Source organism: Antechinus flavipes, chromosome 2, assembly GCF_016432865.1.
Source record: "Antechinus flavipes isolate AdamAnt ecotype Samford, QLD, Australia chromosome 2, AdamAnt_v2, whole genome shotgun sequence".
Classification (NCBI taxonomy): Eukaryota; Metazoa; Chordata; class Mammalia; order Dasyuromorphia; family Dasyuridae; genus Antechinus; species Antechinus flavipes.
Window position 1 is genome coordinate 329,655,979 of NC_067399.1, and position 24,488 is coordinate 329,680,466.

General features: G+C 34.3%; 1 protein-coding gene across 2 annotated transcripts in view; it reads right to left on the bottom strand.

Annotated features, from left to right (window-relative positions):
* Window positions 1-24,488, bottom strand: part of RTN1 (reticulon 1) — a 257,441-nt gene that overhangs the window by 10,225 nt on the left and 222,728 nt on the right. For both annotated transcript variants that reach the window (XM_051977764.1, XM_051977765.1), the window contains 2 exons: window positions 3,181-3,388; window positions 931-1,069 (listed from right to left, as the gene is read on the bottom strand). In XM_051977764.1, the coding sequence (XP_051833724.1) occupies window positions 931-1,069; window positions 3,181-3,388 (347 nt within the window). The remainder of the gene's footprint in view (window positions 1-930; window positions 1,070-3,180; window positions 3,389-24,488) is intronic.

The window sequence follows — 24,488 nt, forward strand, 5'->3', positions numbered from 1 at the left end:
AGACAGATCTTGAAGTCATGGGCAAGTAGTATTTTTGCTTTAATATAAAGAATTATATAAGAGTAAAACTAGAAGAAATATCAAAGAATAGCTAATTCAGGATTTTTTCACCTTTTTGATGACATAATTTCCTTTGGAAATCTGATGAAGACTATATATCCTTGTTGGGATAACTTATATATAAATTTATAAAATTTTAATACATATAAACATATATTGTGTATTTTGTATATAAACATACATGTTTATGTATTTAAAAATAAATAGAATTACAAAGGAAACCAATTACATTGAAATAAAAATGTCAAGCTAGTGAATGCTTGAATTCTTTTTTTTTTCTATTTTTAAAAATTTAATAAAAAATAGAATGACAGAAAAGAAAAATAAAACAAAATAAAACCGAATGTTGTCGTGTGCCCAGCAGAATGTCAGGGAGAATTCAAAATGTAACAGTGAATTTCCAATTCAAAAAAGGATACATAATAGTAAAAGAAATTATATTCACAAGTGTCCACATTTTCTTTCCTTCCTCGGAGATTGTTCTTTTATTCTCTGCTGTGGATTTTTTTTAGTTTTTTCTTTTTCCCCCTTTCATCCCCACCACTTCCCTAAGCAGGCTATATTTAAGCACAGCTATATTTAATAGACACACACACACGCCCACACACAGACAGATGTATAGATATATATAGATATATATAAGCACACATAGAGCAATATGCATACATATCTACATATACTGATGCCCTGAATTCTTATGGGTCCATGGGCTTCAGGTTAAGAACCAATAATCCTAATGTACCCCCAATCTAACAGATAAAAACAAAGTAAAAATATTATCTTATTAAGGCTCATTTTGTTAAAAACTCCTACAGTTTTGACCTCAGGGAAAAACAACGGATGTATAGTAAACTACTTAAGCCCATATACCTTTAGGGAGTCTACCAGATCCTGGACCAGAAAGAGCCTTCTCAGTTCTTTAGCTGCACTATTCACATATAACTGCAGGTAGTCTGTGTACTTCTGAATCTGGTCCTGGGAAAGAGAGATCTCGAGCTCTAGGTATGCCCTGCAAAAAACAAACAAACAAAAACCAAAAAACCAAAAACAACAACAACAACAAAAAAAAAAAACAAGAAAAATAAAATTCCATCAGATGGATTAAAAAATAGTTCTTTTCAGTTGTGTCCAACTCTTTGTGAAGCCTTTTGGGGGTTTTCTTGGCTGCAACACTGGCGTAATTTGCCATTTTCTTCGTCATTTCATTTGACAGATAAGGCAGAGTTAAGTGACTTGTCCAGAATCACACAACTAGTAAATATCTAAGACCGGATTTGAACTATAATTTTTCTAACTCTAACCTTAGAACTCTATCCATTGTACCATCTTACTGTCACTTTTCTAACCGTTTCCTCACATGAAAATTCCCTATACCAATGAGATCATTGGTCAAGTCCTTGTCTCAGTCTCTAAATGCCTACAAATCCCAGTTGCCACTACCTAATTAATTAGCACTGAGTTCCAACACCCTTTGAGATGAATGACTTTACTTCAAGGTTCTAGGTGGAAAATATATAAAACTAAAATGAGGATTATTTTAATTTTTAAAAAAGTTTTCTTATTTTTTATTGTTTCTTTGTCAGAATCTGCAAATATTTTTCATCTATACACATTATCAAATTCAGCTCTTGAAAGGATGATTCCAACTCTTCCCAGCACAAATGTATCAAAAGATCAACCAATTAAAAGATCCACCAATTTCCTAGTGACAAGACTTTTGGATCATGGTTATCTCCTCACTCTAATTTAATCTAATCTATTAATTCTGGGTGACTCAATAGAGTGTAAGCCTTGGAGTCAGAAAGAATTGAATTCAAATTCTGTCTCAGTCACTCCCTAACTGTGAGATTTTGAGCAAGTCAATTTGATCTCTTTGTGGCTTAATTTTCTCATCTATAAAATGGGAATAATAATAATTCCTAGTTCATAGTGAGGATCAAATGTGTCAAAATATGGAAAGTTCTTTGCAAATCTTAAAACACTATATTCATTCAGGTTATTAAAGTTAGTCATTTGATTGTAATCTACTTGAGGACATGAAGTCATTTTTTTTTTCTATCTCCAGAACTTAGCCTGGCACATAACACTTAATAAATGTTTATTGATTGATTATTGTTGTTGTTGTTAGTTTGGTGTCTAGGCATGTCTCTACAGTATTAAGTGTGAGTATTAAGCCTAGATTCTTCAGTTGGGGTAACTAGACACCTAAAATTTTAGGAGATTGTTAGCAAGGAAAAGTGAAAGTAAAAAGGTGGTAGGAGACGGTACCAAAAAAATAAATATTGAAAACACATATGTACATTCCCCAATTCCTATACACACATACATTCATTTTCTCTCTCTCTCTCTCTCTCTCTCTCTCTCTCTCTCTCTCTCTCTCTCTCTCTCTGTCTCTCTCTCTCTGTCTCTCTCTCTCTCTTTCTTTTTCTCTCTCTCTTGAATATTACTCTTTCATGGGATCTCTTCTTTGCCTTCTATGATCCTTCAACTCATATTTTACCTGTATAAAACAGGTAATGTATAAAAATGTAATGCAAGTACATAGCAGGGAAAAATCTAGGAAATGATGTACAAACATTGATTCTTTTTTCTTAAAAAGGCTGGATCTGCTAGTATTAAGATAATTTTTGGAGGGGGATTATTTCATAGTATAGAGAATTTTCAGTGAGGAAATTCAGTATACCTATGCAGATCAACATTCACTGCCCAATTTCCAATATTATAGACATGCCTGAAGGCAATTAAGATGTTGAATGGCAAGTCGTTGCCTCCTTACACAATCAGGACATATCAGAGACAAGACTTAAATGCAATTTAAGGCTTTCTATCCTCTGAGTCATATTGCCTCTCCTATGCTGCATAAGACACCATATTTATATTATCTTCTAGACAAAGATATTCTAGACAAAATACACAGTTATAGGAACAAAGTATGGTACCCATTATGAAATTGTTTGAAATGTAAAGATTTACCATCAGCAATATAGGGTTTATTGGAAAATGTGCTTCTCCTGCAGGCAATAAATGACTCATAATCAATGTATGTGATTGAACCAAGTTCAAAGCAACGGTCTGGAGAGCCCAGCATGGGATAGACCCTTCCTGACTTCAAGTACTCACTTGAATGGATGACCTTCGTCAGTTTTCTGCACAGCTTGTAAGACAGACTTGTAGATTCTGAAACTAATGGTGGCTGAGAGTGCAGCAAGGGCCAGATAGGCCACCACGCTGACAACGCTGAACTGGGTCAGAGAGAAGAGCAGTAGCAGGAAGCTTCCAAACACTATCCCCGTCTGCTTAATATCACGCCAGTACAACAGGTCAATAGCTGCAAGCAAGAAAAACTAAAAGTGAATTAATGTGGGAAACAGTTTTCAAACCGTACATACATGAAATTCATCAGGCAGTAGTATTATTCCCTTGGAATAACAGCCTTTGAGCTGAGTTGATCCATATATGGTTTTTGAGTTTGCATTTCCAATTTGAATGCTGATGAAAAATAATGAACTATACCTCTAATGCATTAGTAATATTTACTTCTGTTCCATTTTAGTTAGGGTCAAAGAGTGGGGTTGGAGTAAGGAATAAGCATTTATTTCATATTTACTGTATTGTCAGGCACTATGCTAAGTGCTTTACAAATTTTATCTCATTTGATCCAATCAACAAGTTTTCAACCTTTTTTGTGCCTTTATGGTGACCTAGTGAAGCTTATGGATCTCTTCTCAGAATCACGTTAAAATATATATCACAAAATAAATAAGAAGAAAAAGGAAATCAATAATATATTGGAATAGGGAGTTTGTTTTTTTTTTTAAACCTTGGGCTACAAGTTAAAAATCCCTGCCCTATAGGCAGTCAGTGAAAAAGATTGAGTAATAAATCAGATGCTGAGAAACAGAACCTGACAAAAGTTTTACCTCTGTGTACCATATCTGAGTCAGTCAGTCATCAAACATTTATTAAGAGTTCAACCTATGTCAGACAGTAAAAGAAATGATTATTAATAATCAATTATTAATATGGGGGGGAATCCAGGGCTTCTCCCTTTCTATTTCATCATTCAGAGCCCAACCTTTCAAGGACATTTCTGATCTCATCCAAAGAATTCTCCCTTTTCAGTCCATCTCATCTAGGTGGAATTCCTACCCACCATTGTTCATTGTTCATAGACTGGATGGAGAATAGATCTTTTTGTACAGATTGCCAAAGGCAGGAGTGGTCTGGCCTGAGATGAGTCTCTTTGTCCAAGAGTGACATGATCATAGTCAGAATCTTAGTCCTTCATTAGAACGAATCCATCTTCCATTATAATGTTCATTCTCTCATTAATTGTTAGCCAATCAGAATTGATTTTCACCCATCAGGAACAACCCCTTCTTCAAGAATATTTAAGCATTCAGGGACCTCCAATGTTTGTCTCTGGTGTCCAAGTGGACCACTTAAGTAATTTTATTGATTATTTGCTAGTCATAACTAATAAATTATTATTAATTACCTAATATGTCTCTGAGACTTTCATTTTTTTCACAAAAGTTAGGTGGCTCAGTGATATAATGTTGGACCTTGGAATTAGAAAGACCTGAATTCAAATCCAACCTGAGACATTAACTGTATTATCCTGGGCAAGTTACTTTATATTTGTTTGTCTTAATTCACTGGAGAAGAAAATGAAAATCCACAACAGTATCTTTGCCAAAGAAAAACCATGAAAACTATTATCATGATATGGATCCATAGAATCTCAAAGAGTAAGACATGACTGAATGAATGAGCAACAATATATGCCAGGCACTGTCCTATGTATGGGGACTAAAGAAAGGATAAAAAATAACCCCTGTTTCAGGCAGTTTATGGTCAAATGGAGATCATATAAATAAGCAGGTGTATATATACAAAAATGATATAAAAGTATATAAAAAGGATGGAAGGAGAGATTTGATAGAGAGTAACAGGCATTATATTTATATAGTAATATGAAAAGGGAAGGCCTTAGCAGGTAGGGGAACCAGAAAGGCCTCTTGAAGAAGTTGGGATTAAAGAAGCCAGGGAAACTTGGAAGTGGAGAAAAATGGACCGAATATTCCAGGCTTTGAGGCCATCCAGTACAAAGATAGCCCTAGAGATGGGACATAGAGTGTCATGTGAGAGGAAATGCAAATATGTTAATTCTAAGGAAATAAGTAGTAAGAAAACTGGAAAGGTAGGAAAGGATTAGGTTATGAATGGTTTTAACTGCTTAAGAAAAGATTTTGTATTAAGTCTTGGAGGTAATAAAGAACCATTAAAGCTCATTAAGCTCATAAGGGAATAACAAGGTCAGGAAAATGCTTTTGAAAAAATCATGTTGGTATCTGAGTAGATAATGGATTGAAGTGCAGTGTATTTCTTCAAGAAATGGTACCCAGAACACAGCCACACAACACAAAACTGCCAACACTAGTGCCGCCAATTCTAACATTGGTAACCCAGGTCCAGATATCTACATATGATCAGAGTAAGGAATTCAGTAAAACCTTGAATCTCAATCCCCAGAGCCATGGCTAAACTTTCATTTGGAATGACAATAATATCAACCCTAATGTGTACACACATTGAATATTCCATACTCATATTACTTCATCCTTTATATTTATAGCTTTTTCCTGGCTCTCTCTCCAACAACACAGCACCCTTAACTCTCTTAAGTGAACACTAACCCTTCTTGACACTTCACCAAGTAATGATTAAATGCCAACTTGGCAGACAGTTTCTAGCAATATACTCCAAAAATCTGGTTTTGGCTCTTTGATGCTTAAGATTTTTATCAATGGTTTATAGGAAGCCACAGGTGTTATGCTCACATAATGGAGGGCAGTGTCACTCTTCCAAAATTTTTGACAGGTTAGAATGATCAGATCAGTCTGACATAAAATTCAATAGGAATAAAGAGTTAGTCAGGTTAAAAAAAAAGTAACTTCACACATAAAAGAATGAAACAAGATTAAACTTTTTTAATCTGAAAAAAAATGTGGGAATTTGAATTGTAAGCTCAGTATGAGTAGTAGATAGAGTGATGCAGAAGTCAAAGACATTAATGAGATCTTAGGATGCAGTAAGAAAGGCATAACTTTCATAAAGAATGAAGCTCCTTTGTACTCTTTCTTAACCAGACTACAATATACTATTTAGTTCTGGACATCATAATTTAAGAAGGACATTGCTAATATGAAAAGCATACAGAGGAGGGAAACCAGGGTAGTAAAGAGCTTAAGTTTGTGTCATATAAAGATTTACAGAAGTAAATAGAGATGTTTGTTTGGCCAGGACAGAGAAGACTTAAGGGACATATGAGTTTAAGTAGTTGGTGGGTTATTATTTATCAGAAGCAGGAGTAATAGTTAGAAGTTTCATGAAGCAAATTTATGTCTGATATAAAGAAATTATTATTATTATTATTATTGGCAATCAGAGCTATCCCAAAATAGAATAGTTATCTTGGGAGATCACAGGTTCCCCCTCATTAAAAGTCTTCAAGAAAAGGTCAAAAGATAACTTGACAAGTATGTTGTAGTAAGAATTTCTTTTATAGTATGCCTTAGGGAGTAAAGGACCACTGAAGTCCTTTTTCAATTCTATAATCATTAAAATAATATGAATTGCTCTTGATCTTTGGTTCAAAGCCAGTTATCAATTAATGATAGGCACCAGTGAATATTTTCTGTATGTTAAAATGTAATAAGGATTTCAAATTGTCACAGGCAGAATGCTCCACCTTGCTAAATTAAGAATCTTTTCTTATAAATCAAGCCATTCTCCAATTGATAAATGGTCAAAGGATATGAACAGACAATTTTCAGAGGATGAAATTGAAACTATTACCACTCATATGAAAGAGTGTTCCAAATCATTATTGATCAGAGAAATGCAAATTAAGACAACTCTGAGATACCACTACACACCTGTCAGATTGGCTAAGATGACAGGAAAAAATAATGATGAATGTTGGAGGGGATGCGGGAAACCTGGGACACTATTGCATTGTTGGTGGAGCTGTGAACGAATCCAACCATTCTGGAGAGCAATCTGGAATTATGCCCAAAAAATTATCAAATTGTGCATACCCTTTGATCCAGCAGTGTTTCTATTGGACTTATATCCCAAAGAAATACTAAAGAAGGGAAAGGGACCTGTATGTGCCAAAATGTTTGTAGCAGCCCTATTTGTAGTGGCTAGAAACTGGAAAATGAATGGATGCCCATCAATTGGAGAATGGCTGGGTAAATTGTGGTATATGAATGTTATGGAATATTATTGTTCTGTAAGAAATGACCAGCAGGATGACTACAGAGAGGACTGGCGAGACTTACATGAACTGATGCTAAGTGAAATGAGCAGAACCAGGAGATCATTATACACTTCAACAATGATAATGTATGAGGACATATTTTGATGGAAGTGGATTTCTTTGACAAAGAGACCTAACTCAGTTTCAATTGATAAATGACGGACAAAAGCAGCTACACCCAAAGAAAGAACACTGGGAAACGAATGTGAACTATCTGCATTTTTGTTTTTCTTCCCGGGTTATTTATACTTCTGAATCCAATTCTCTCTATGCAACAAGAGAACTGTTCGGTTCTGCAAACATATATTGTATCTAGGATATACTGCAACATATCCAACATATAAAGGACTGCTTGCCATCTAGGGGAGGGGGTGGAGGGAGGAAGGGGAAAAAAATTGGAACAGAAACGAGTGCAAAGGATAATGTAAAAAAAAATTACCCTGGCATGGATTCTGTCAATATAAAGTAATTATTAAATAAAAATTTAAAAAAAGAATCTTTTCTTATTAGATACTTGACATAAATTTTCAAAAGAATAGAACAGTTTTACTAAGCATTAAAGACAATTCAAAATCTACTTTAGATCTGACACTTTGGGCAAATATGTGTCAAGGAAGAGCAATGATGATGTCAGAAATAAGCCTTTTACCTACAACCCTTTGATCTGAGCCAAATGTAGGGTCTTTCTACTATGTCTTCCAAAGAGGGGGAAGAGGTCAGGATGAAGATAGTACCATTTCTATAGCCCCTAGGAGGGTTTAGAATTAAGAAAGAAATCTCAAAGTAGATTCCAAATGCTATCTAGTCTCCTAAAGGGATGCAAAAAATGGTATTTTACAATATGGTCTGCCAGAATGTATATACCACCAGCTTTGCTAATATCAGTAGTTCTCAAACTTTTTGTTCTCAGGGCCCCTTTAATATTCTTTAAAATTATTGGGGATCCTCTCCCAAAAGAGCTTTTATGTGGGTTATGTTTATCATTATTAATAATGATTATTAAAATATCTTGAGATTATCATAAAATTTTTTGACTTCACAGATCTCCTTGAAATAGTTTAGTAGTCCACAGATCACACTTTGAGAACTGATGCTCTAGCTCTTAGGGAAACCTGGAATGAAAAAGGTTCTGCAGCTAAAAATTGCTTTAAAAAACTAATTTGATAGATCGCTCTATAATAATCTGACTTCCTCTCCATTTTTCTTTTTCTATACACATGTGTACATAAATACATATGTATACACATGTATGTACATATGTAGAGGACTGGAAAAGGTGTCCTTGAATCTAAGACAGCAGAGTACTTAAGATTACTACTCAATGTGATATAATGGTTCTATAAACATATACTTAGATGATATGGTAGTATGATGGCTCTCCTAATTGGTGCCTGCTTAATGTATCGTGGTGAAGTAATCATAGGGAAGGTTTGGAGGGCTGAGGGAGAGAGTCAGAGTCTCTCTGTTGCAGCTCGCTCAGCAGGGAAGACTTCAGGCTCCAGACTCCAGAGTCCAGGATCCAGCTTTGATGAGCCATGTGGCAGTTTGCCTGACTCCTTCACTTCTCCTCCTAAAGACCAAGGACTTTGACTACTTCTCACTCTCACTGATCCTGAGGCCCTCCAGAGAGCTAGCTTTGTGAGGAACAAGCTGAAACAACCCAGGTGAAAAATGCTTCCAGGCACTTACTTCATCCGAGTTTTTCTAATGAGCCTGCGCACAGAAGAAGCCTTATACAAGGTGACTGCCATGCTAAAATTGGGATCATATAACTTCCTGGAACTAATCCACGAAATCTGGGTTCTTATCACCTGTTAGATTTTTCAAGTTCTTTTTATAGGAAAAGCTTGTCTTGAATATCTGAGGAGGATTCTCTGGGGAGCAACATCTCTGCAGTCCTAGCTAAAACCTAGATATAGGGAGGAATTTTAAAGTCCATTCCAATTCTATCCAAAGGCATCTATAAGGCTGGATTTAGAAGCCAACAGTTAGAGAGTCCCTTCTCTCATTGTTTAATTTCATTGGTCTATTCAAATATTTCTAAAAAATACAAGTCTATAAGGCAATAAGCTACCATGAAAAAAATTATCATGAAAATTAAGGTGAATTGGGTTGTTGTTGGCTTTGACACAGCTAGTTAGTGGCATATATTATTTGTCCATAAATTGGGAGTTTTGAGGTAAAAATGATACTCTCCTTTACCTAATGAAGTTTAAATTCTATTAAAAAGGAGGAAATAAGTGTAGTCTTTCTTTGAAGCAGAGGGACTTAGGGACTTTGAAACTTTTTCTTTTGGAAAAGAAGTTATAGAAAAAGAGCACACAAGGGGACCCTGGGAAAGTAGGACAGAAGAGCTAGTTAGAGAGCTGAGCATGAAAGTGGGAAGCATTCCAATAAAGAACTTTTAATGACCTATCAGGAGATCTGGATTGATCGTTTGCTGTGACACAGAAAGAGTACTGGAACACAAAGATCCATAGCTCCAGGGCAGTGAGGCCTTTTCTATTTCCTAGCAAAGTCAATTTCCTTTCTTATAGTTAGCCAGGAATGCTAGCTTGCCTATTCTTTATCCTATTTTTCTCATTTTAAATCTGTTTTCTACTATAAAACTATTTTAGTCAGCAAAAATGTTAAGCTATGTATGCTATTTAAGGCTTAGAAGTAGAGAAAGAATATGGAAGAGAATGTCCCCCATTCCTGATGAGGCATTCTTAATCTGGGATCTGTGGAAAAAAAAAATCTGGGATCTGTGAACTTTAAAAAAGATTGATAACTATATTTCAATATAATTGATCCTATGTATTATAAATTTACTTTAATAAAGTGTCCATAGAAAGTCTATCAGACTGTACAAACATCTATGAAATAATAAAAAATTAAGAATCTATGTTCTAAGAAGACCAATAGACCAATAGAAATTAATGTGGAGGCTGGCACTGTTAGGACAAAATAGTAGAGCAGTATTCATCTTCATAAGCTTGTTATATGAATTTGGGATCTAGCTACTACTGGGGGAAAATCACAAACTAATAAGAGGATGGTATTCAAGGAGCAAGGTTTGTGAGTTTTCATTTTTAAATTTCTAATGTTTTTTTTGGTAAACTGATTTTGAAAAGAAAGTCACAACACTGAAGGTGCTTCACACTCATCCCCATCAAGTGCACTGGCTGTTCAGTTTGCTTTGCTAGATCCGTTGCCCACATAAATGAACATTATATACAAGTATATGTGTGTGTGTACCACACATACACAGAGACATGTATATATAATGTATAAATATATATGTATATACACATATCTATTAATACATATACAAATGTATATATATGCATTTGTGGCTATATATATATGTATATATATCTACATATGTGTATACACACACACACACAGACACACCCCTTTTTATATGAAGTAGTTACAAGATAAGATACAGATACACAATTACTGGAGATAGAAGGAAGCACTGTCAGTTGAAGGTGGGGTGTGAATCCAGAATGCATGAAGGAAGTGAGTATTTGAGCTAAGCTTTGAAAAACTAGGGAAAGAAATAAGATGAGGAAAGAGTGAATTCCTATCATGGAAAATAACCCTGTGTATAAGCACAGAGATGGGAAATGGAATATCATATATGAAGAACAAAAAGTAGGTCAGTTTAATCAGAAAGTAAAGTTGGTGAGGAAATTGATGTGTAAAAAGCCTCAAAAACAGTCCATATTCTAATTGCAAAGAGCTGTATTCCCAGCATCTACCAGAATGTTTGGAATAAAGCAAAAATTAAATAAATGTTCATCTGTCCCAGAGGCAGTAATGAGCTATTGGAGCTTTTTGAATATTGCGATAACAGTCATATTTAGAAATTAAGGAATATCGCTTTGAAACCTATATAGAGGATGGGTTGGGAAGAAAAAGATGGAGCATAGAGAACAAATATGAGGCTATTGCAATAGTCCAAAAAAAAGGGGACTAATTAGGGCTTACATTTGGGTTATGATAGGACTAGCAGAGATGTTATAAAGGAAGAAACAACAGGAGATAATGAATTCTTTTTTGGATATATTGAATATAAGATATTGAGATTGAAATGTCCAAAAAAAAGAGATACTGTGGGAATACAATTCAAGACAGAAATAAAAGATGAATCTGAATGTTAACTGCATAGAAGTGAAAACTGAACCTATAGGAACAAGTGAAATCACTGAGAAACTACAGAGAAAAAAAAAGAATGGGACCTTGGGCAGAGCCTTGAGGTAAATCCATAACTGGGGAATGGATTGTGTATGATAAATGAACAAGCAGATAGGTAGAAGTAGAATTGAATAAGAAATCATAAAAATCTAGAGAAGAGGAAGTAACTAGGCAGAGAAGATAATTAACAGTGTAAAATGTTGCAGAGAACCCAGAATGGAAAATGGAAAATACTGCAAACATCTTGGGGAAAAAAAAGGTAAAGAAACAAATAGAGGGAAACATGACCATGACGCTCTCTAACTTAAAGGTGAACTGGCTTAACAATTCAGTAAAATGAAAAAGAAGGATAAGAAAATAACATCACCCAATATATTATTTATCAAAAATACATTTTAAAAGAAAGACATGTACAATCTAAATGAGAGACTGAAACAAAATTTTCTACACATGAGATAAATTAAAAAAAAACAACCTAGAAGTTGCAATTAGGCTGTCATGTTAAACAAATTTTTAAATTTTAAATTAATATCAACAGAGAAACAATAAAATATATTTTACTTAAAGGTACCATAGATGATTAATTGATATAAATATAAAACAGGCATCAAGGGCATCTTAATTTCTAAGAGTCAAATAAATTGCAAAAAAAGGCATACATAGTAATAGTAGATTTTAACATTCTTCCATCAGAGCTAGAAAAAAGAAAAATAAACAAAAATGAACATACAAAAATGAACAAACTTGGAAATTTTATAACTAAAATATTTTTTGTATCTTCTAAATAAAAACATTAAAATACATATTTTTCAGGACAAGATGAAATCTGTAACCAGATAAAATAGCTTTTATTTTAAACCACAGAGAAATTACAAATAAATATTTTAAAAGCAAAAATGCTAAATATATCTTTGTAGATTATCACACAATAAAAAGCAATAATTAATGCAGTGAGCCCAAGCAAAATACACAAACCTAAGTGGGGATTTAATAACAAAATACTAGATAATGATAGACTCAAAGGACAAATCATAAAAACAATTATTAAATACATAAGACAATGAAAATGACTAGACAACATACCAAAATTTCTGAGATGCAGCTAAAGCAGTCCTTAGAGGGAAATTTATATCCCTAAAATATATATTAACAAAATGAAAGAGCATTAATGAACTTAATATGCAAGTAAAAAACTCTAGAAAACCAACAAATAAATTCCAAATTATTACAAAATAAGAAATCTTAAAAATTGGAAGAGAAATAAATTGGAAAACAAAATGACCCATAGACGTGATAAAACTAACAGCTGTTCCTTTGAAAAGATAAACATTTCATCTTTATCATTCATCTTTAATTAAACCGATTTAAAAGGATGAAAATAAAATTAATAACATAAAAACTGAACAAAATGAAATCACAACAGAGAATTCAAAGGAGTTGTCAAGTATCAAATCTGCATAATGAGAAAAGGCTATTAGACTTGGCAATCAGGATATCATTGATAAATTTGGAGAAAGCAATTGCAAAAGTACTGTGGAGATTAGGTTGTAAAGATTTGAGGAGTACGTAGTATTGGCATAAAACAAACTATCCTAGAAGTTTAACAACAAAAGGAAGGAAAGATACCAATAGGATAAAGTTTAAATTTCTCAATCTGATATTTATAACCCCCCCCCCCATTCTACCTCCAAGATCCTTTTCTAAACTGTCTTTTCCCCTTACCAATCCTCCTCTACATGGTCTGCATTTTCAAACAAAATAATTTATTCACAGTGCCCAGTTTTTATCTTTGTTCACAGTCTATCTCCTATATTTAAAATTCATATTATGAATTCATCCTCATTCACATCTTTGGGACTTCTTAGCTTGCTTCCCTTCGGGTCCAATTCTGATGCTACCTTGTAGATTAAGACTGGTTGATTCCTGATATCCTACCATCTACCCTTATTAGTATTCTCTCCTTTCTCAGATTGCTTTGTTTATTTGTACAGTGCATCACTTTAGTAAAACAACAAGGACCCTGAAAGCAAGATTTTTTTACTTTGTATCCTCAAAGCCAAGCAAAGTACCTGCCTAGATATTAGACATTTAATTAAATATTCACTGAATTGGATTCCACTGAATTTTGAGTAATATCATGGAGAAGTTGATAAGACACAGGAAAAAAGCTTGTTCTCCATCCTTCATAGTATAAATAAGTAGTGGATCATTTTGGTGGCTTTTTCTTGACAAAAGGAAAAAAGATATTGAATGGTACAATTAGCAAAATAGGTATGATGATAAAGCAAAAAAAAAGCACTAATGAAAGAGTAAATACTATGGTTTACCTTAGGAAAGACATGAGTGCATTGATAGACTGATTAGTGGTAGAAATAGTAATGTAGTAGTGGTGGTAGTAGTGATAGTAATTTAGGATTGGAGTGAGGGATGAGGTCTCAGTGAGGAGGAAGAATAGGCATGCTCTATAGGTGTGAGGGAACAATTTCGGTTATAAACAAAGGGAAGGATTTCTCAATTCAAGATTTTTTTCAGAAAGAGAATGAGTCAATCCAGACAATTTAAACTAGGGAAGTGGGTTTACATCTAATCAAGTTTGGCTGAAGTAACACAAATGTCCCCATTACAACCACTTAGAGGATTGGTAATTACTTCTATTAAGCTTTGTTTTGTATAGAGTAGGAAAGAATGCTATCCCTAAACACAAATGCCAAAAGGAACATATAAGAACTACTTTGTCCTCTACTTAGTGTATTCCATTTCAAATAAATGACATTTTGAGCCAATTTGTCCTCACTATTTGATGTATTAAATTTCGAAATATGAAATAATATATCATTATATTAATAATTAAAAAGAAAAAAATATATATTTATCCTCTATTTTCAACTATATTTCTGCCTAATTGTTTTACTACTATTCAAAAATCATGCACTATTAAAAAAGCACTAAATCTCCCAAATATTATACATTTTTCATGTATGAAGAGAAGGGAATATGAATAAAATGGGTAAAGAAAATGACAGACAATCGTTCAGCTGGTTAAGATTAATTAAGTAAAATTAATTTAAGTGTAATTGTAGATTGATGTATCTGTCAGCATCTAATATTAGTGGTAATTTTCCAAGTAACTAAGTTAAAAATGAAATTTAATAAAAAAGAAATTAAAACAATGAGTCTAATTATTAATCAGAGAAATGCAAATTAAGACAACTCTGAGATACCACTACACACCTGTCAGATTGGCTAGAATGACAGGGAAAGATAATGGGGAATGTTGGAGGGGATGTGGGAAAACAGGGACACTGATACATTGTTGGTGGAATTGTGAACACATCCAGCTATTCTGGAGAGCAATTTGGAACTATGCTCAAAAACTTATCAAACTGTGCATACCCTTTGATCCAGCAGTGTTTCTACTGGGCTTATACCCCAAAGAGATACTAAAGAAAGGAAAGGGACCTGTATGTGCCAAAATGTTTGTGGCAGCTCTGTTTGTAGTGACTAGAAGCTGGAAAATGAAAGGATGTCCATCAATTGGAGAATGGTTGAGTAAATTGTGGTATATGAATGTTATGGAATATTATTGTTCTGTAAGGAATGACCAGCAGGATGAATACAGAGAGGACTGGCGAGACTTACATAAACTGATGCTGAGTGAAATGAGCAGAACCAGGAGATCATTATATACCTCAACAACGATACTGTTTGAGGATGTATTCTGATGGAAGTGGATCTCTTCGATAAAGAGAGCCTTAATTGATCAAAGATGGACAGAAGCAGCTACACCCAGAGAAAGAACACTGGGAAATGAATATAAACTGCTTGCATTTTTGTTTTTCTTCCCGGGTTATTTATACCTTCTGAATTCAATTCTCCCTGTACAACAAGAAAACTGTCCGGTTCTGCACAAATATATTGTATCCAGGATATACTGTAACCTATTCAACATGTAAAGGACTGCTTGTCATCTGGGGGAAGGGGTGGAGGGAGGGAGGGGAAAAATCGGAACAGAAATGAATGCAAAGGATAATGCTGTAAAAAATTACCCTGGCATGCGTTCTATCAATAAAAAGATATTAAAATTAAAAAAAAAACAATGAGTCTATCATCATATTCTATTCATCATATTACTTTCTTTTGAGTAAATGTATTCTATGGTGTATACACAAGAAATGCCTTGCCTAAAATGCTTCAAATTGAATTTTTGAAATCAGAATCACAGAATCTTGGAATAGGAAAGGACCACAGAAACCCCTTTACTCAACTAGTACCCAAACAAGAATTCCTTTTCCATCATGTCTGATTAGGCATCATTCAGTTACAGCTATTGAAAGACCACTTTTGAAGTCTATGCCCTATAATCTCTGAAATAATCCACTCCACTTTTGGATAGTTCTGATTGCTAGTGAGCTTACCCTTAAACCAAATCTAATTTTGTCTATTTGTAATTTTCATTTGTCACTTCCCAGTTTTGTCTTTTGAGACCCTCAGTCAAAGACCATCTATTACATGTCTCTTATGTGCCAGACTATGTGCTAAAGGTTGAAGATAAAAAGAAATGCAAAACTAAACCAAAACAATGAAAAATTACAATCCCCTTTGCACATAGCAGACTTCCAAATACTTCAAGGTAGTTTAACTACCAGGGTTTCCCTCTCCCCAACCCACCTCCTACAATATGAATTAGACTAAATTCTCTCTAAAAATTTGACTAATATGGAAATTCATTAGCTCAGATATGGGGAAAAACTCAATTTATTCCTCCCTTAATATAGATTTCTAGTAACATCTCATCAAATTGGCATAGCTTCTGGGCTACCAGAAGACACAAAAGGCCCATCCATAGGGTTTGGGGTACCTTTCATGTATCATGACATGGATGTCTCATGATCACACTAATGCCTAAATTTCTTGTTTAATTCCCTATTTATCTATATCTATATCAGTCTTTCCAAAGCTTCTTTTCCATTTTCCTCAGGATCACCACTCTTTGTATCTTAAGAATTTCACTCGAGCATTTTTCATGTTCCTCTTGTATGAGTTCTTCTGTAGAAGTACATTTCATTTCATTTTACCTAGCCCTTTCTCTGAATCTTTTGAAATCTTCTGTCCTGAAATCTATATGTTAGACTATTCTATAAAATACTTGCTAGATATTTCACTGGTTCATAAAGCTAGCGCTAAAAGAGACCCCCCAGAAGCCACAGAGGTGACTACTGGGTTCTGGCTATGCTACCAGAGCATAAGTTCTGAAAGATTCTATCATGGAGGGAAGATTTTGAATATAGTCCCTGAAATAGGAGTCAGTGTGGATAAATACAAAGTGGTTCAATAGTAGGATGTTGGTGATAAATTCTTTGACCATGATAACTCATGAAACAAACAAACAAAAATACAAAATGAACCTCAATCTGGTGCAGTGGTCCTCAAAATGACCCTTGTTTCTTAGTTGCTGTGTGACCCTGGGTAAATCACTTTATCTATGCCTGCCTCATTTTCCTCAGTTGTAAGAGGAGGATGGGAACTGTGCGTGTCTCATAGGATTGTTATATTAAGTGAAATAGTATTTGTAAAATGTTTAGCACAGTGGCTGGCATATTATAGATTCTAAATAAATGCTCATTTCCTCCCTTTCTTCCCTTGTTCTGCTCCTTTAATAATGTGGCAGAATGTCAGAAAAGGGAGCAAAGAGTACTAAGAATTACATATCTTTTGGAGGTCTATAAACGTGAATTTAGTTGTTGATATTCTAAATGTTGGATCCAGTTCAATGATCAACAAATGAAAAGATTCAACAAATGAAAAGATGCCTAGTGGAATATAATTTTGCAAATCTTAACATTTTTTCAATAAACAAAACAAAAATATAGCTTAAATCACAAAGCAAAGATGAGTTCTAACTGATCACTTTGTAGGCTTCATTGTGATCTTTATGATATCCAATAGAAAATGAGAAAAGCCCCTGAATATTATGAGCAGATTCCCTGAGATAAAAAACACAAGGATAGGCAGACATGGATGAATTGCTATTCACATTGTTCGAAAGGACCTATGCATCAATGATATCACAGATTCAGATCCAGGAAATATGCCAGAATCTATTTTCTCCATCATCACTTTTAAATTTCCTATTTGTAACATACAAGGTTCCTATAATTTCTTCCCTAGAAACTAGTTTCTCCTTCTTGGTAAAAATTCCTCTTCATTTACCCCTCCCACTCTTAAAGAAGAAGAGTATTATCAAGGCAAATCAAAAAATTATTAGCTGCTCTGCCTTTGGCATAGAAAGAACTCCACCAGATGCCTGGATAATTGAAGTCCTTCATCACTACCATATGCTACTTCTGTGCCAGGCTCATGATGTTTCCCAAATTACTCATTTATTGTTTCTTTCTTTCCAGGTGGATTGAATTTTATTTTAAATTCACTTAGGAAACCTGTTATTTAAAGTTAATTTTATTTCCATCATTAACCCTTTTATGAAATGAATAATTACTTCCCCCACTTTAATTTGATTTAAGAAGTGCCAAAGAGAATGATCTTTTGTCACAAACCTTGGTTAAAATCAAAACATGGAAGTGAATAACTACACTATTGGTTTCCTGAGATAATACCTGTGGGGTACCTTATGGAGGCTGTTGTGAAAATCAAATCACCAAATCACAATTATTAGAAGCTACTATCCTTGCCTTCGAAGATACTACAATCGAGTTTACTAAAAGGACACATTTATAATGACAGGATTAACAATCCACCAAAGCTTGGGATGGCTTTTTCAGAGAAATGGGCTAGGTACAGGGAGTGTCATGATGGAAGGGTATACAACTTGTTACACAGGGAGAAGGTGAAATGACATTCCAAATAAGGACAATGTATCCTAGTATCTTGCTTGTCCTATTATATCTTTGTATCCAAGGAGATAGTTCAATGATAGTGACTGGAATAGCAATTTCTGAAGATCCTGGCACAGAACAGGGATTGCATTTTCCCTGCCATTAGGCGCTGAAATCATGCATAGAGGTCCTTATCTACTTCTTGAAGTATTCTGTTTTTGCCTTTTCACTTCTTTTCTTTGACTTTGCTATTTAGATTACCAAGAGAGAAAAGAAACTAGAGGAGCTCAGTAAACTGGGGGTCACATTAAGGGGCTGAATATGGTATCATGAATTTGGTGTAAAAAAGGTCAGGGTTCAAATCTCATTTCTCCTATCCACTTGTTATCTGAGCAATATAATGCAAAGAATAGCATGTTCTTGTTCTACTAAAAGAAGGAATTGACTACATGGCACCTGAAGGTCTTTTTGGTTTTAAATCTAGAAGCGTCCTAAAATCTTAGGAGTCTTGTGGAATCTGCTGACTCTATGAGAACTGTAGCTAGATGAAGTAGGTGGACACATTATTGCCATGAGAAACTTGATAAATATGTGTGTTGGAATAGACCCAGTAATTTAAGATCTTAAACCAGCAGCAATATATAAAATGGGTTGAAAGAGGAATATATTAGAAGTTGAAAGGCTAAGTACGAGATCATTGTAATAGTTCAGGTATGAAGTGATAATGGCAGGGAGTGTTGAGAATGGAAAAAAAAACTATTATCTAGTATAGAACAAATTTGTTATAGAATAAATCAGTTCAATTTCATAGCTTTCTCCAGCAGCACTTCTGGCCAGAGTTTGGGATCAAAAAAGATACTAAAAGTTAAAAAGAGTTCGTAATTGATTTGATGGGTATAAAGGAAGCTTGCAGTGCAGAGTAGGAAGTCTAAGGAGTTAAAGGGGAAGCACTGAAATTATACTAAGGAACCCAGATTGAATAGGGAGACAAATTAAGTAAGGGAATTAGAGATTAGAAAAATGAAATAAATTAGAGGGACTAAGATGATATAAATGGAGTTGGATCAGAGCTCACCTTACAAGGAAGCATGATTGGATCTGTTGGGTCTATCTCATGGAACATTCATAGTGCTTTCTAGCTAATTGGCCACTAAAACACATATGTTCTGGCTTTCTGATAAAAAACAAAACAAAACATGGTTTACTACCCCCGTGGCAGTCTTTCTCTACCATCCCAGTGGCAGTGGACTGTATCAAAGCCAAGTGACCAAGCAAAATTAGGAACTGTCCACTCTGCAGACTTTACAGAGAAATAGAACAGCTTTTGTTCTCTCTCTTTTTTTCCTCTTCTGAATGTGTGCATTGGGACTTTTAAAGCTCTCCCTTGGACATTCTAAGAATATTTCTTCTCACTTCTACCTGGAAGTTCTAGCAGAAGTCAACATACAACAACATGCACATATATTGGTCTGGATAAGTCTAAAACTGTCCTTGGAGCCACTTCTGTTTTGTGCCTGTCCAATACCACACAGGTAGTATTGAGGTGGAGCCAGAATAAACTTAGATTCCTTGCCTCCAAGCCTATTGCTCATTCCTAAATTGGATCTACTTTGTACAATGAATATCTTTCTAGAAAGGACCTTGTTAATCTCTTTTGGAGAGGCCCTAACTATACTCCAGACCTAAGCTTGATTTATGATTTAATTATCTTGGTAGCCTCAGTTTTCTCATTTATGCAATAAAAATAGCACTTATCAAAGTATAATTGTAAGAATCAAGTAAAGTTATATAATTTAAGGGCTTTGTAAAACTTTAAAACTATATACATATAAGCTATTAATTATAGTTCCTTGAGGACAGGGAATATTTCATTATTTACTTTTTTAACCCCATTTCCTTGCAAAATGATGAACACATAAAAATAGCTTAATAAATTATTGTTGAGGAGAAAAAAAGATATAATTATCTTCAGAGTGTAATGAGCCAGAAAATTCATGAAGAGCCTGATTATCTACTTTGGGCTAAATTTCTATAGAATTAAATCCAGTGTCTATGAAACTGAGTATTTTTCATGGTAAAGGATACTCCAGCTCCCCAAGACCAATGCATTTTCATTTGTAAAATGAGTAATTTTGATGCCTTGGGCCAATAATGTGGTCAATGAAGAACTGTTTTTTAGCGAAATGTGAACTAGGAAAGCTGAACCAACAAATTATCATACTTGAATAGTTTAGAAACCAGTTTTATATTCTATATCATGAACATAAGAAATTCACTTATAAACAGAAGAGAAATGCTATAAGGTTTAAAATTTTAAAATCATTTTTATCCATGTTCCCAGAAACTAATGATCACTGAGATGAATGAATAGAAACTGATTTCTTAGTAAAAATTTCAGAAAAAAGAACTATAAAATTCAAATATACTGATTTTTTAAAAAAAGATAATTTATTCTTTTTTATTTTGTTTGGATTTTGCCCTAATTTACTTAACCTGCTCTCAACAAATGCTATTCTATGATAAATAGCTTTGGTGTGAACTACTACTATATATATTCAGTAATACAGCCTAAATTATGGTTATAATTTTTGTTGTTTTTAAAGCTGAACCTGTGATTTCATTACTATAGGCAACCCTGGAGATGAACTCTCTATACCAGTGCAGATAGGCATTTCCTTAATAATTTATGGTCTTATTGAGTTATCTCAGGAACTGAAAGTTTAAGTGATTTGCTCGGGGATATGTCCCTGTTATGACCTGAAGTGTTCCTGACTTCAAGGCTAGTTGTCTAACTACTGAGGCAATTGCCTCTCTAATAGTTACAATATTAAGAAAATCTATTTAAATATGTATGACATGGAAATATCATGGTATTTTAATTTATTTTTATTCATAAGGTAAAATATAGTATATTTTATTGAGAGGGACAGGATTTGGTCCATAGTTGAATTTTTTTTTTAATTTGGAAGCTCCATTATCACTATAGAATGGCAAATGTTCCACAATTTATAGTCTTAAGAGAGGTGCCTGTGGCACTGTGCTATTGTTGTTTGGCCATTTTCCAGTCACATTTGACTCTTTATGATCCCATTTGGGGGTTTTCTTGACAAAGATACTAGAGTTATTTGCCATTTCCTTCTCCAACTCATTTTATAGATGAGGAAACTAGGCAAACAGAGTTAAGTGACTTGCCCAGGATCATCCAGCTAGTGTCTTCCTCATTCCACTCCCAGCGCTCTGTCCACTGTGCCATCTAGCTGCCTAATAGCTTTGTACTAGAAGACAATTAAACTATAACTGCCACTATTCATTCTATGAGATCTGATTTGCAGCTGCCACATAGGGGATACATTTGTTTTTTAGTGTTTCCTTTTTTTCCTCCCATAAACCCTAAATGCCATATTTCATTTCAGAAATAGATCTGTATCTCCTGAAATTAAAGGCTCTATTGTCATGTAACTCTACCTTGTCCCAAGAGTTCGTCAAACTACTCTCCCTGTTGATAGTCAAGTTATTTAGAGATATTTTAAAAATAACTCAAGATATTGAAGATCCTACTTTTTAAAAATTTATTCTGCTTCTCCTGTTATTCTTGTGCCCTCTACCTGTAGTGTCATCTTCAAAAATGCTTAATTATGTTCACTCCTCAGCTCACCATATTCAGAGTATCACAGGGGACACAAGAGATATAAGGAGCTCTAATTGTAGGTGAATAGATCCTACCCAGAATTTTAAGTATCCATAATATTGGATTTTACTTTGGAGGAGAATGCCAAGAAAGACACTTCATTGCGATATAAGCTGTCTCTCTAAGAAGAAGGATACTGACACTGACGCAGAGTAGTATATCATATCTAGACTTCCCAACCTAAGGATATTCTGCTCATGGCTGAATGGAATTGTTGAAGATAAAAGAGCTGAAGGGCTTTGGTCAGAGACTGGGAGATCTGATAGGTGGAGGCAGAAGCCTTTTGAATGAGGCGTGTGTCAGGGTATTTGAAATGCTAAGTTTAATTTTTTTCTTTTTAACAATTACTTAGCCTCAAATCAGCTGTTCTCCTTTAATTACCTAATAATTTAGTTCCTAGATCTCTTATACCCAGTGGGAGAAGAGATGAAGAGAGGCAAGCCAAATGCACATTTTCAGCTGCTGAACAAAAAGCAGTCAGCACCTAAATTTTTGTTTCCCAAACTCTTAACCATTCAATGTCTGTATTAGTTCAATTTTTAATATTATATTAGTGGCTATCAATGCAAAATAATGTGGCTATTTTTGACAAAGGATGAGATTGGCTTTTCCCTTAAAAGACTAGAAAAATGAAATATTTTTGCTCCTCAACATTAGGTAGGGTAAGGGGAAACCTACAGCCAGAAAGGTGGGGAGGAAGAGGGAGGAAGGGAAAGAGAGAGACAGATAGATAGATAGACAGACATGCAGAGACACAGAGCCAGACAGAGAGACAGATTGAAAAAGAGAGAGAGAGAGAGAGAGAGAGATGGACAGACAGACAGACAGACACAGAGAGACAGACAGAGAGACAGAGAGAATATGAATTCTGATTATACCCTAAACATAGGTAGGGAGATACATAAGAAAATTAAACTAAGATGACTTTAGCTTTGGTACTGCTGTGGCTGGCCAATTAACCTTGACACTTTTACTTAGGAGGGTGCTGAGACAGCTGGAATGGCTAAGATGATGGAGCTTCTGCTCACTTTGCTGTTAAAGAGAATTTCCAGAACCAACCATAGAATCCCCTCAAACATCCCCAGCAAAGATAGCAATTGCTATTAAATGTAGTTAGATAAAATGAGATAATATTTGTAAAATGCTTTTCAGACCTTAAAGCACCATATAAAAACTAGCTATCAGTTCATTATCAAATTGTTAAGTACTTTCTATTTGTTAGGCATGATACTTAGTACTGAAGATACAAAGAAAACTTGTATGAAAGAAAATGGGCAGAAGGCTGAGAAAGTTCCACTTTTCAGTTATCCTCCAAAATAGCAACCATAATTTTTTTCAAAGTAAGAGTGAGGCAATCAATAATTGGCACTATAATAGGCACTGAGACATTAAGTGATGAGGGTCACAAAATATGTATAAGATTTGATCTCACATCTTCTAAATTTGAGGCTAGGTCACTGTTTCTACAAAATTCAATGACATAAAAAGACATATTGAAATACACATATTTTCATATATAATATACATAGAGATATGCTGAATATACCTACATAGATATATGACATACACACATATATAAATGTTATACACACTCATATCTTGTACATATATATCTATATCTATATATAAAAACACTGTATACATATATATGTATAGATACCAAAATATAATTTAGAGAGATATACACATATATGTATATAATATAGGTATAAGATAGGCACAGGCACAGATAAACACATGCATACACACATGCAAATGATGCATAGAATGATACAAATATACATAAAATAATGAGTCCACATATTATACATACATATATACACATGTGTATATGTACTGCATATATATGTACATATATGTACATACCATTTCCTCATTTATAAAATTGCAGCATGGTGCTGCAGAATGAGCATTCAAGTTGCAGTTATGGGATCTAAATTAAAATTCTAGCTATAATATTTAATGTTTATATAATAGGTACTCTTCTCCCAATTCTCTCCAAATTCTGTAGAATTCTTACTTATTCTTGGTAACCATGTAAAAGCTTAGGGAAAGGGGTATTGTAATCAGCTACTGGCCGAGTAGGGATTTATCACTAAGTTGAGTGATAATTGGCTGCTAAACCAGAATTCTAGGGATGCACTAAAGGAATAATCTGCCCCTCAGTTCACCCTATTGCTTCTTCCTTTGAATTGTGAGAGGGAGACTCTGAACTATTCAGAGATCAAATGAGAGTATGCTTCCTATACACTACAAGCAGAGCATGTATATACTTCATAGGAAAACCTGTTAGGATAGAGCCACCTCCCTTTGCCTTTTCTCTCTCTTGATAAGAGACTACAGGGAAACTTCAAAGGTTACTATCACAAGGGCAGCATTTCCCACCAACAAAGTG